Source organism: Seriola lalandi, unplaced genomic scaffold (genome assembly GCF_002814215.2).
Source record: "Seriola lalandi dorsalis isolate HSWRI2012SDOR001 ecotype SW California unplaced genomic scaffold, Sedor1 jcf7180002054885, whole genome shotgun sequence".
Classification (NCBI taxonomy): Eukaryota; Metazoa; Chordata; class Actinopteri; order Carangiformes; family Carangidae; genus Seriola; species Seriola lalandi.
Window position 1 is genome coordinate 3713957 of NW_019525437.1, and position 14711 is coordinate 3728667.

General features: G+C 41.0%; 1 protein-coding gene across 1 annotated transcript in view; it reads left to right on the plus strand.

Moving 5' to 3' along the window:
* Positions 1–9936, plus strand: part of gmds (GDP-mannose 4,6-dehydratase) — a 181063-nt gene extending 171127 nt beyond the window's left edge. Inside the window, exons 10-11 of the mRNA XM_023428985.2 lie at positions 7646–7714; positions 9386–9936. Of these exons, the coding sequence (XP_023284753.1) occupies positions 7646–7714; positions 9386–9448 (132 nt within the window). The 3' untranslated portion in view covers positions 9449–9936. The remainder of the gene's footprint in view (positions 1–7645; positions 7715–9385) is intronic.
* The last annotated feature ends 4775 nt before the right edge of the window (positions 9937–14711 follow it).

Here is a 14711-nt window from a genome sequence, read left to right on the forward strand (position 1 = left end):
GCGCGATACTATTGTATCTCGTATATTTGGGCTGGACTGGATTATAGATATTAAATATTGGATATCTCCTGGGCCTAATGAGCATTAAAATACATTTCTCTGTAAATCAACCAGTTCCCTACTTTTCACTTCTGTAATTTTGTGAGGAACAATTTCTGTCTGTTTCTCTGTGTCTGTCAATTTCAATTCCACTTTTCAAGTGTTTTGTTTTATTAGTAGGAAGTATGAAATCTATTAGAGAAAGAAAATAATAGATTAAAGGAAAAGGAACAATAAAAACGGTAAAAACAAATGTGGTTATGATACAGGCTGCTGAATATGAAATATATGTACATTTCATAATCGTAATATTAGAACAGTGTCACTGTCTCACTCTGATTGGACAAATGCATTCATTCAAATTTAAATCTGCTTTATTGCCATGATCATAGTTAAGTAGAGTATTTGCCAGTGCAGCTTCTACAAGGCTTACAATGTAAGAATTCAGAATCTTTAAGAAAAAAAGACGAACATGACCACATACGTCTCTTGTTTCATCCCTCCCTCCCTCCTCACTTCCCTCCAGCTGAAACTGGGGGCCTTTTGTGCTTTAGAGGAAGTGATAAGTCGAGGCAATGCTGGCGGAGGTGTGTTAGAAATTGACCAGTGACAGATTTGTGACTCTTGGTCTGAATAACCAGAAATGATGAAGCTCTCTCTCTCTCTCTCTCTCTCTCTTTTCTTTTTTTTTTTTTTTTTTTGCTGGAAGTGTGTCCCCACCTGCACACACACACACGTAGCAGCTCACACACCTGGTCGCACAGCGATCGCTGCTGCAGCCGCCATCTTCTCACAGACAGACAGCAGCGTCAGGGCTTTGGAGAGGGATTTTTTTTTTTCCTTTTCATCCCTTCTTCATGTCCCCATCATAACAGATTTTCATCCTGGGTATAAAAAGCCCGAGACCAGGGTGGAGCAAAGGTCAAAGGTCAGAACATCTGGGTCTGGTTGGAACATCTGGGTCTGCTGGGGACGAGCGTGGCCTCCAGACTCTCACAGTGTCCTCGGGCTGCTTTATCTGATTTTCTTTGAAGTCTGTGTAGCCTCATGTCCACTACTGTACAAATACCAGAGACGCTACTGGACTTCCAAAACCACATCATAGTCTCCCAGCATGCAGCCCTCAGAGAGAGAGAGAGGGAGAAGAGAGAGAAGAGAGTTGTTTTCTTGAGAACGTTTGATCTGCCTCTGGTTAGTGGGTGGGTTTTCAGTAGAAAGAAAAATAAATGTAATTTAGGGACATTTTGCTTCTTTGTTTTTTCTACCTATCCTTAAATCCTTAAATATGACTGTTGTAGGTGTTTGGGCGCATGTTTACACGCTGCTACATGTTTGTGTGTGTGCCCTTATGTGTTTGGGGGTCAGTCTCGATGTGGCGTGTGATTTATTGAAAGGCCTTGCAGTGATACCAGAATTCCTTTGCGTTAAATGCCTGCTCTGAGTGCCTTTTACTGCCTGTGCGCTTTATGGACCATGATCACACTCTATTTGTCTCTCTCTTGTACATTTCGAAGGATTTTTTTTTTTTTTTATGGCTTCTCATCTTTATTGGAGTGAAGAGTGTCAAGAAAAAGGAAAAGAAAGGAGACATGAGGAGGGATATTCCGTGTACTTGGCGAGCGGATCTTGGAAACGCTGTGAATATTGATTGTATAGTCAAGGATCTGGTAGTTTGTAGTCTTATAGAGAGCGGAGGAGCCTCTGCACCACTGGCCACTCCAGATGTGCCAAGCCAGGGCCATTCTGCAACGATGGCACACATCAACACTGGGAAAGAGTAGGATACTATTTGGATTAAAGTTTATCTTTGGATTAAAGCTCCATATAGTACAAAGGTAGATGTCCATGTGTTGTTTGATTATAGATCAGGTCTAGGTTCTATATTAATACTGTGAAAGTATCAAAGCCTCAGTCCACAGAGAAATGCACACAGCCTGTATTCAGAAACTGAGCCTTAAAACCAGCCGTCAGGACTTCTGGAACTTTGTGATGTCACAACAAAGCAGTCACTGCTCTCAGCCATGTCCCAAGCCCTGCCCACCTGGACCCACCATCCAACCTTGCAGAATTTGGTGTCTCTGAGTGTTTTACCTGAAATCTGCTATATTTTTATTGGATCACTCAGAAAACCATCAGCCAATCAGAAGAGAGGCTCAGAGCCTCCTCTCTTCTAATTGGCTCACCGACCTGTTGTTACCAGAGCTCCAGCGGGAATCCTGAGAAAGGAGATGTAAAACTACATTGAGATGGTTTTTGGTTCTTAAAACACAAATATATCTTCTTATGGATCAACACTTGAAATAAAACACAGAAGAAGAGGAAAATTAGGAGCTTTAATTTGGCAATTTGAGTGAGTTTGAATTCATTTTTAATATTCATTAATTAATTTTGGATCAGTTCAGCAGCTGTAATGAGGTGGTTTGTTACTGATTAGCACAACTACACTTTCTGAATATTCCTGAGACTGATTTTAAGGCCTCTTCTCCATAGCAACAATCAGTGTGGCCCATGGGTAATGTAGTATTTAGTCCGACTCAAGTCAAAGAATATTGTAGACAGTAACAGTAAGAGCTGAAATCTTTCTGCATTTGTGTTACACTTGATTTATCCAGCTTTGATTGACTGTTTATGCATAAACTACCCATGATGCATAGCTGTGGTCATAGAGCTTGAAGCCTGTAACATGGTCTCAAATGTTCATATAATCTCTCAAATATGTCTGAAGATGAGGGACACATTCTGTCACAGCTCATTTTCAGCTTTCTGCTACCACTTGTTATTATCAGCGCTGCATATTTTCAGACACGGGCAGAGTGCTGCTTTAAACAGGATGTACCAAAACGTTTGGTTTGGTTCTAAATCGGATCCATATGAAGATTATATTGTGCCCCCATCTGTTAGTAGTTCATGTTGAATTATTCGCTACATGCTCTGTTTGGGGTGAGTTCAGTTGGCCGCAGAATGCTCTTGTTAGCAGTTTGGAAGCAGCTTTTTCCTCCACCGAGCTGCACTGCAGACGGATCCGCGAGCGTGAGATTGTCTGTCACCTGCAGAAATCCTGCCTGAGAAAGACCAGGCACAGGATTAACTTCCTGGATGCTGAACCATGCGGTTTGTGCTAAGACGGCAGACTTAGCAGACAAGAGTCCGATTTCAACAGATGTTCTCCCGCCGAGCTCAGATGGAGATTTCAGAGGCTCGGCGTGACGGCGATGATGATGACGATGATGATAATAATGCAAGGAACAATCCTTCTTACTTCCTATTGGTACTCGGTATCATTGAAAAGTGGTTTGGTTTCCAGGATGATGCTATTACAGATTTGAAGACGGAACTGTTTTGGAATACCTTGGTATTTATAGCAATGATCATCATTAATGTGGTGACACTTTGTTCATATTAATCTATCATCATTAATCATCAGACATCCCTGTACTGTAGTATAAACAGATTGACACGTGTCTCAGACTGTACCCGCCTCTTTAAAGTGCTGTTCCATTAACATTCACTCAAATAAAACTGGCCCTTAGTATGTGATGTAATAGGTCCACCGTGGGTAATAAATAAATATGGAGCGCAGCCATCATTGACTGTAGAGTGTATGAGAACAATGCTGTAGGTTGTACTCATGACACACTGCTCTAACAATGATTCTCTATTTCACAAAGACAACTTAACTTCACTGGTTAAAGTTAGAGTCGAGGTCGCCTCCAAACAGGAAATATTTGTTTGAAATTGTCAGTTGCGTTGGCTTTAGCCCGTTTTCCAGCCTGTTCAAGGCGGGAAAGGTGCGCCTGTATTCCTTCATATGAGGCTTTCAAACCGGACGCGATTTGCGCTCGCACTGATCAGGGGAGTTGCAGAGGCCAGAGCAAATATAGGCCGAGTTTTCCAAACTTCTAGCGGGACACGTCAAGTTCCTTCTGTGTTCAGAGTCTATTATTGCCAGCAACAAGGAAGTATCTTTCCAGTGCTAAAAAAAACAAGCGTTAGCACTAGCCCCTCTAATAAGAAGAAGAAAGGGAGCGGCAAAGAAGAGGCCGTGGGTGCCTTCAGGTAAAGAGCGCCGCCTGGGGAAGGAGCTCCGTTTCACAGCGACAACCTCCAGGTCTACTTTCCGTGCTTGGCTGGATGCCTTGTTTCTATTGGTTGCGCAGGTGTTCGTCAAAGCGCGAGCGCAGCGACAAACTCTCGTGGCACAGCGCGAGCCATTGGAAATAATTGGTTTCAGAGTGCAGCGGCGCCGTTGCTGCGTTCTGTCTGAAAGTTCTGTATAAATGGTACAAATACAGAATTGGGGGGGGGGGGCATTGTTCCACCTTGTTGCCGGTGCAGCTCAGAGTTTATTTCAGTTCATTCAATTTACATATTGATGCAGACAGAAACAAAACAAAGGCTACTCCAGGGATTTTTTTTCCCCACTCTGCAGAAAGCCAACTTTCTTGCACTTTTTTTTCCTTTACTTTTTTTGGCATCTCCCTCTGACAGGCTCATATCAGGTAGGACCCCACACTCTTGGCATCTAGCGACCAATCAATTAAGTACAAAGAAACCCTGTCAGTGTCACACAACTCTTAAACTAAGTCTAGCTGCTACTGGAAATGATGGTCTGTAACACTCCACCTCAGACCAGCCTGTATGTTCGTGACAAGACCAGTTGATGTTTCTTTTATGCCAGCTACGAAATTGTTCTCCATTACAAACCCTAATCAATATAATTATGAAGCAAGTGGATTATTTAATGTAATTGTGGAGTAAGTCACCCTATAATAATTACATTCAGCCCCATGATGAATTATGTCTCATTGCTGTAGGTAATTAGTCTGAAAATGTTTCCAGTTATGGCTTCAGAGCCAAAAATGGATATGAGGAACATACAGAGCTGCTCACATGAGAAAGAGCTGTTTGTCCTGCTGCAGCTTTCATCTGCTACGCTATGCTGTGTGTGTGTGTGTGTGTGTGTGTGTGAGCCATGTGGAGTTAAAAATAAAAAAGGGTGCTCACCCAGAATTGAACCAGGCTTTCAGCTCCGGCCCAGTAATATCAAACTGAACAGTGTCAGAGTTTGAATCAGCCTGTACTTGTTCATGATGTGTGTGTTCAGTATTTCTGCCTTTGTGTGTAATCAGAAGACGGAGCCTCTCTGAGATGTGGGTCCCTGCTCGCTCTAAAAGGCTGAACTATGCCAATGCTGCTGTGAGCGTTCCTCTGTAATAAGATCACCCAGAAAAGACATTTTCAAGAGGTCCAGCGTCAGATAAAACACTGTTCTCTTTATACACTTCACGGCCCCCCTGTGCATTTTCCTCTGAGTTGTTACTTATAGTTGGATTTCGACATCCTAGTTCTAATTAATGGAACTCGTGTGTTTTTAGCTTTGAGTCTGCAGTTTGGGGAAGATCCTCTCCTGTTTTAACATGTGCCCCCCATGCACAAAGCCAGCTCCATAAATAAGTGGGTTTTCCCAGTTTGGTGTGGAAGAAGTTGACTGGCCTGCACAGAACCCTGACCTCAGCCGCATTCAGCACCTTTGGGATGAACTGGAACGCAGACTGCGAGCCAGGCCTTATCGACCAACATCAGTGTTAGACCTCTCTAATGTCCTGTAGCTGAGTTGGAGCGAGTCCCTGTCTAGTCCCAAGATTTAGCAGAAAGCCTAAAACAAGTAGTGAGCAGGCTGTTACAGCAGCAGATGAACATGATCCTTCATATTTCAGTTCTGGTTTATTTGGTCAAACCTGTGATTATTGTTCGTGATGCTAAGAATGATAAATTAAGTTCCTTTGGAAATGACAAGTTTATCCATCTCTTGGTGCAGGAAATATCTGACTTTTTCCGCCAGGTGTTTGGCCTTTATAAAATTCGTTTGTTTTTCATGATTAATTGCTGAAGCTACTCATGTACCAGCCTGTATCAAATATGTTTCTACTGAAACTCTCCTGCTCTTCAAGGATATGTCATTAGGTGACACATGCACATTTATAGAAATTACATGCAATATGCACATGCAATGAACTTGTCTGCCAAAGCCCGTCCAAAATTTGCACATTGTTGTTTCCTGTGAATTCCTTGTGCCCGTGCACGCCATGTTTCATTTAAATCCAGTTCAGTCCAGTTCGGTTTTCTTTATCCGTGTGAGAGCGATTGTGTGCAGCAGCACAGGTCAACAGATACACACTCGATGCAACAGAGGGGAAAAGAAATAACAACACTGTTAATCACAAAACAAAAACAATCAAAAGCTTTGAAGATATATGTGGACATGGTAATAAATACCTATATTAATGAATAGATAACTGTCAATATATTTTAAACAATACACAAGCTGTTGTACAGTATATAATCCAGTGCAAGGGAGGTGGACTCTGCCAGACTACAGTGAGAGTAAACACATCTAATAAGCAGAATAAATTGCAGACATAAAAAGTATCAAAAATTTGATTTAATATCAAGAAAGTCTTAAGGATTAGAATTTTTTTGAAGTGGTATGTTCAACATTCACATATGGGTGTAAAGCTCAAATTTCCACATGCTGTGTTCGGGTGTCCACATACTTTTGGCCATGTCATGTGTTTCTTTAGAGTCTCCATGCAGAGAGAAAACCAGAGCGAAAGGAGAGACGCAGCACAGCTCACACAGACTTCCTGCAGCAGCAGCAGCGCGGCGTTTGTGTTAAAGATGAAAACAAGTAAAAAGTAAAGACAGGCTGAAGCCGTCGTTCACCTTCCATCACAGGCCTTCCTTTAGCTTTGGATTTAGCTTCAGGATTGAGGAACGTACAGTATCAGTTAATTGAAAAAAGGAGATTCTTCAGGATCACGTTTCACCACAGGGTTTTATTAGACCTCTGGAGGCCGACGTGTGTGTTTCTGACACAAACTGACGCCTGACACATGAAAAAAATCCCCAGAAACATAGAGATGGAAATAGAAGTGGAAGACCGAGAGTCGAGTGAGGGAGAGAAAGAACATTTTAAAAACACAGAGGACGCGCAAGGAAAGAGGTTCTTTTCTTCTTTCTTCTTCTTCTTCTTTTCTGTCTCTTTGGTGGTCTGAAGCAGGGTCTCGCTGGATCTTAAACCCGGTGCAAAACACAACAGGGGGGGAAATGAGTAAGGGGGGGGGGGTGGGTGGGGTTGAGTGGGGGGTCCTAGGCCGGGGTTGGGGGGGGTGGGGGGTTACACCACCAGAGTCCCACAATTCATCATACTCTGGCACCGACGGGGGCTGTCTGGACAGATTGGTGGTGGGGAGCCGAGAGGGGGGATTGATGGCCAGTGAGACTCTGTGACCTCCCCTTTTTCTACGAAGGGGGAAATACTGGTTGTGTGTGTGTGTGTGTGTGTGTGTGTGTGTGTGTGTGTGTGTGAGAGAGAGAGAGAGAGAGAGAGAGAATGAGAGAGTTAGAGTAATCATCACCCCTCATCCCCTGCATCCTGTTGAAGACATCAAGTTGGGTCATTGAGATGAATCCAGTTCGTGTTTATATCAGGACGACACATCAGCTGTCTGCAGGAGTCTCCTCCTCCGAGCCACGATCACATGTGACAGATGATTTGTTTGTCTTTCCCCCCCCCCCCCCCCCCCCCCCTCTGTCTTTTTAACAGGACTACCTACAAGGTGACAGCACCAAAGCGTATCAGCAGCTGGGTTGGAAGCCAAAGGTGACTTTTGAGGTGCGTGTCGTGTTGGTTTCATACACACCTGGTGGGGCTGGGCCTGGTTAATACCAGTATCGTAAATGTAATGGGAGTCGTTTTTCTGCACAAGTACAGACATGGAACGATGTGATGAAATATAGCGACGAGACGATAAAAGTAAAAATACCAAAACAAAGCAGGTCAGTGACAAATAGAAAACGGTCATTGAAGAGATTAGAACGAGGGGCTGTGCTGTGTCTGTGTGTCTCTACATACGCAGAGAGAGGCCAGGGTTCTGGTCCAATATTTTACATAAAGTTCAACATGATAAATATAGATACATTAAAACAGACATTGACTGCAGGGGCCAATTTAATTCACACAACAAGCAACAACGAGAAGCAGCAAGAAATAAAGAGTTCGGGCCTCTCAGAGTCTAATCAGCCGGATAATAACCTGTGTTTTATAGAAATAGCTTCTTCTGTTTAATCCTCTGGGGTCTGAGCATGTTTTATTTATAGTAACATAAGTTTATTTCTTCATATATCACTGTAGCTTATTTATGTCTGTAGACCATAATACATTTTTTATAATGTGATTTATTAATATTTTCAGTGATTTAAAGACAAAAAAAATTAGTCCTGATAGAATCAATTTACATGTGAATAGAGTTTAATATATGTTTTATTTCTTATATTTTTCTGCTATTTCGAGTGCTTACCACTAAATGTTTGCACATTTTTATTGGCGCTTGTGTCATTTTTCAAGTATTTTTTGGGGTTGTTGGCAGCTTTACACTCAAATTAACAAAATGAGAAGACATACTTAAAGAAAAGAAATAAAACATCGCGATATCATGCTGGTGAGGACAGTTTAAAAGGTGCTAAACAAAGATAAAAATGAATGCATAGAAAGTTAAAGTCAACCTGGACTGTGAGCAAAACCCTAGAGTAGATGGCATGAAATGTAATTTTAAAAAAAACATACAGAATAGAGAGAATATTTAATCAATATATATCACAAAAAAATTATCAAAATCACATTAATCCATGCCTTTTACTGTGCTCCGCAAAACTCTCCTCACAGAATGCTAATCCCCTCTTTTTAATTACAGTGTGTTTACAGTAATAATTTTTTGATGTCAAAATGTGTTTAACAATTACAGGATATGATTGTGTTGTCACTGAGGCTGGGAGTTGACAACATGAGTTTCTGTCCCAGCTGGAGACGTATAAACTTGTCTATCACAAAACCCCTTTGATCCATTCAGGAGCCAGAGTTCCTCAGTGTTTGATGTTGTTAAAACACAAGTTTAAAATAGTTTAAAATTGGGAAAAATCTTGAATTAAATCAGGAAATCTGTGATTGATGAATAAGTTAAGACGATCAAGAATCTGACTCCACGTGCTTTTTGTTGTAGACACATTTCAGTCAATAAACAATAAGTGTTGAGGTTCAATATCACATCACTGTGTTTCCACGTAGATAATCAATTACTGTTCCACAATAATACTGAACTATATGTGTGTTTATGAAATGAATACTAAAACATATGGGCTCGAATGCTCATTAATAAATCTAAGTGTAAACACATAAAAACAATTGATTGAGAAAGTGATTGCTTGAGAAATGTATTTGTTTTAAAGTCAACCTCTCCCTCCATGTATAAGCTGAGCACTGAGGTGTGAGCGTGGTGTCTCTGTGCAGGAGCTGGTGAAGGAGATGGTGGACTCAGACGTGGAGCTAATGAAGAAAAACCCAAACGCCTGAGGCCAAATCCGTCGCTCCGCCGCCCGGGGTGGAAACGTTTCAGCACTCCAGTCCTCTGCCGCGGACACCCACAGTGGAGGGAACATGTATTTTTACCTTCATGACTTTTTCCAAATGAATGAATTGTGTCCTTTTCTTCATTATTAAGGGGGTTAGATGGAATCATCCATTGTCTTTGTGTCTTTGTCTTCTTTTTGTAATCCTGTCGTTGATTTAGTTTATTATCACATAGCAAAGATGCCTTTTATATGTCATCACTGATCATGTTATTATTTTTATAGATGTCAGGCTTAACGGTTTATTTATATGACTGTTTCTTTAGATTGTGGACTGTGTTAATTTACTTTTTTTTTCTTTCCGAGGATGAAATTGAAGAATATATAAATAACTACAATGAATGAAGGTTTTTATCTTTATTTAAAAAATAATAATCACTGGGTTTATTAATGGTAAATACTCATTTGGTGCAATAAAGATTCATCTTTTTACATGTTGTCCAAATGTTTCTGTTTTCTGATACTTCACAAAACTGTGATAAAGACAGAGGGATACAACAGTTATTGAGATGATGGTTCTGCTTGTGTGTGTGTGTTTCTGTTTGTGTGTGTGTTTTTATTTTAAGGCAACGAGATGAAAGCTGCAAGCAAAACCTTCCTCCAGGTTTTAAATGCAGGTATGTTATAGTTAAGTGTGTGTGTGTGTGTGTGTGTGTGTGTGTGTGTGTGTGTGTGTGTGTGTGTGTGTGTGTGTGTGTGTCTCTCACGGGTGCCCAGGTTGTGTGGAGGTCGGTTGGCTCAGCTCCTGTCGGGCGAGCACACTGCGCTCCTTTTATTCGGCAGGAAGTGCGTGTTTCTCGGGGCCCGGACTCCCACAGTCCCGCTCTCAAACACCGCTTGTCTGAGAGAGTCTGGCTCCAGCAGTTGGAGGGCGTATAGACCTGCACGCGGACCGGCTCTGGTCCTGATGATAGCTGCTGTGTTTAAAGACTGGGAACACGTTTCATCTTATACAAGTTAATTAAGGATGTCTTCTTTCTCTTACATTCAGCCTCCACTTGTGTACGGTCTTTTTTACATTTAATTAAAGTATTAATCAAGTATTAATAATAACAGCTACGCGGAGTTCATTTAAACCTTTTCACGTAGATCAAATTCTTCTCTAATGAATTTTTTTCTCACTTGTTTGTAAAAAAAAAAAAAAAAAAAAAAAGTAAAATTCCTCCTAAATGAATATTTTTAGTAGCTTCATTAATATATCTGGCTAATTGTAATGGATTATTATAAACTTCACATACTCGTTATTATGTTTAATGACGTTTCCTGGGCCTACAGTCTGTGACACGTGGATGTATTTCCAGCATTTTGGTGAAGTTTCCTTTTTAATATCAACATGTAAAATACTGTGTTACAGGTAAAAAGTCTTTGGGCTGCTATCAGCAAAATATAGCCTGCTGAGAATAGAAAATACAGTTATTCATTATGCAGCAGAATGTCTCCTGTCGGTGTTGAATTCTTATAGCTATTATTGGATTACTATTACTATTATTATTATTATTATTATTAGTGATACATTAATGATTAAGTGTTAAGCTTTATTCTTTGTTAGTTTATGAGTTTTCTTATATTTTATAGAAATAATATTTTAATCCGTACATGAACTGAAGCTGTGGAATAAATAAAATGACAGTATTCCCACATGAGATGTAGCCTGGAGGTAAAGAATAAAGTAGGAGAAAATATAAATACTTATCTAGTTCAAAACTGTGCTCGAGTAAATATAGCCTACTTAGTTACTTTCCACCACTGGTGTTATGTATTTAGGGTTTGACATTCAGCCTGTACGGAGGCCTGGAGGTGTCAGTGAGGGCGGGAGCGCCTCTGTGTGTTTGTGAGGACAACACTGAGGACGTTTAAAAGTCTCTGTGTGATCGTCCTGGACAGCGCTGCGTCTGTGCGGACTCCAGATTAGAACCAGATGTGGCTCAGAGGTTGTTTTGGGCCCCTGAAACCGCGCTGAGAGCAGAAAAACACACACACACACACACACACACACAGGTGCACTGCGTATATAGCCCTCAACAACAATTAGACCCGGCTTGTGATCAGGTTTACTGTTGGCACACGAAGAAAGTAAAAGTGAAAGAAAAGAAATGTGGATTTGGAGAGCAGCATAAAGGAATAAAAAGCGCTTCGTGCAGCTACATAAACATTTTAAGGGGATTAAACGGCTCTAACGGTCAATTTAAACTCACGAGGTGGCCGCACATTCCGTAAGTCCCTGTAAAGATACGGATATTAGCCTGCAGAGTTTTTCTGTCACATCTAATAGACAGTGAGCGGCATGTGGAGGAGTAAAATCATGTCTGAGAGTCAGTCTGCAGGAGAGAGGAGGAGGAGGCTGCGCCCTCAACAAACCTTTAAGCATATATAGATATGATTGAAAGGTAATCAATAACATTTCATCATGTGATTGGCCTCAATCACTAAATAAAATAACAGAATATTAATTTGTCTTTATTTCAGATGACGCCTGATATTAGTTCATTTAGTGGGAAATTACTGGGGCGCAAGGAAATAGTTCCCATCTAACAGTTGTGACGTTATTCATTGTTCTCGCAAATTTCAAAATAAAACCTCACAGCAAATTAATATAGTCATGTGGTGAGGTCACAAAGTGAATAATAATAATAATAATAATAATAACAATACCAATGATGATACTACTACTACTACTACTACTATTAATAATAATAATAATAATATAATTCAGGTAGTGGGATTTTAGAAAATATAATCAGACAGATTTGAGGCGTAAAAGTAACGTTTTTTTAAAATTAAATACAAATTACATTAATTAATTAATACATAGACATTAAATATTTGTATTTCATCCCACTGGCGCTAAATGGCGGATTTCAGCTCATCTGGCGGCTTTAACTGGTTTGGTATGTGAACTAGATGAAGGGTTTAGCTCAGCGGGACTTGGTGCATGTTTTCAGGGCATCGAGACTCAAACGCCAACACATGAGAGTAAAGTGTGTGTCGGTGCCAGATCCTGCAGCAGGACTAAAGACAGGACGGTGCGATCTCAATCATCGCTTCTGCATGAAAGGATTAGCTCTGCTCCCCCTGAGACACAACACACACACACACACACACACACACACACTTCAGACAGGAGGCGAACAGTGAGTGAGGTGAAGGTGACACTCTTACAGTCTGCTCTGTGTTTGTTATAAGCAGCTAGAGATTGCTGCATCTGAACTTTAACGCCTTTAGTGGGAAATGTGATATTCTGTGAATATAATGTATGACTGGCCTTTTATACTGGTTATAATATGTAATATACATTTCTATTCATTTAATTAATCTTTATAGGATCTTAGAGGAAATATTTTATTCAGGCTATTGTTTTTCGATTCTCGTCCTGATTTGGACAAATTCATTTCCGTGATCAGTGTGTGAACTTTGAATATTTAGATTTGGCTTCAAAGAACTAAAATATCACAGATAAAACAATACTATAATCCCGCTGTAATTTAACTCCAATTGACTCAGTCTTGTTTTTCTTACAAAACAAATAAAGCATCTAAAAGTATCAAAAACAGCGTCTGTGTAAGAAAATAGATCCTCCTCACTGTAACAAAAAAACCCTCCAGACTCTCCTAAATGTTTTCAGGGGCTCTGACCTGATGTTTCTCCTCTAAGTGCTCCGGTATCAGTCACTTCATACACACAGCCTGAGCTTACAGCTGTGCAGTGATATACGACACTCCTGGTCGTCTTTAATGCTCAACATCGTGTCAACATTGCGCTGAATTCGCCAACATGGCGCCGTAAAGAAACACCTTTAACCTACAAGTGTGAGGCCTCGAGGCCCCGTTTATTTTTACATTGATGGTAATTATTATTGATACTGAATTAGACATTAAAATAACCTCAAACACCACGTGGCAACAATAACCTAATAATCGTTAAATGAGGCCTCTTGAATGCGCTTTTGTGAGCGTATAAAGCTTAATGGCAGCGTTTCCAGTGACGGGCCCTCCTCTCCTCCACCTCCTCCACCTCCTCCACCTCCTCCACCTCCTCCTCCTCGGGGAGTCTTTTCCCCGGGACGCTGCAGGCCTATAAACCGCCACAACAATGCACCGGTCCATGCACAGGCCCTGCGCTGAAGGTGCTTCAAATAAGTTAGTGACAGGCTTTCACTGCAGCCTCCTCGCCGTCCTTTCCTAAAGTGCATTGTTGACATCCTCTCCATTGACCTCCATCACCTCCTCCTGTCTTGTCCTTATGATGAAAAATGATTCGCAGCCCCTGAGAGAAATTTCCTTCCTGACTCTTGAGAGCAGCATCAATCACAGAGACGTCTGTTTAGAGGCAATAATCTAGATTTTCTCTTTTAAATATATTACTGTGAGGCAGATTTCTGCGCTCGAGCTGTTGTCTTGCGTTTTAAAGGCCCTTTTGCAGTTGAACCTCAGATTAAACCCCCAGTGGAAGGTGCAGCAGTTGAGCCAGCAGCGCATTGTTTACGTTATCTTTATAATGGGCTTGACTCATCTGACTGACTGGCGGCTCTAGAGAGCGTTTGCGCGCTGGAATTTGTAGTTTCACTGACTCATTAAAATCTCATCCACACAGGCCTAAAACTGACAGACATGTTTAAGCCACCTATTCACACACACACCTGCACACACACACACCCGCACGCACACACACACACACACACACACACACACACACACACACTGCTCCGGGTCCAGAAGTGTTACATTGTCTGTTATAGAGACTGAATGTGTCTCATCAGGTCTCTCAGCGCCCGCAGGCAGCTGGATCAGAGCGCAGGTTACAGGGCCAAGGTCATTCAAGAGCTCAAGTAAATACATTTTTTTTTTCAAATCTGGTTATTTCCCTATAATTATAATTATTATAATTATTATAACTAGCTATTTATGTCTTTGCCAGAATCATTTAAAAAATAATCTCTTCCAAAAAAAAAAAAAAAAAACCGCGTCACGTCTTACCTCTACGTGGGCAAAGAGTTCAGACTATTACATTACTCATGATGATACTTTCGTTTTTAAATTCAATTATTAATATTAAGTAATAGTACAATTTTAATAATGATATCTGGGCATGTGGATTTAACTGCTAAATAGCAAAGAATAAAAAAAGTCTAAAAAAGACTTTTGACTTTTTATAAGAAACTGGGCCTTTTGGGGGGAGGGCTGAAGGTGGTGGTGGCGGTGGTGGTGGTG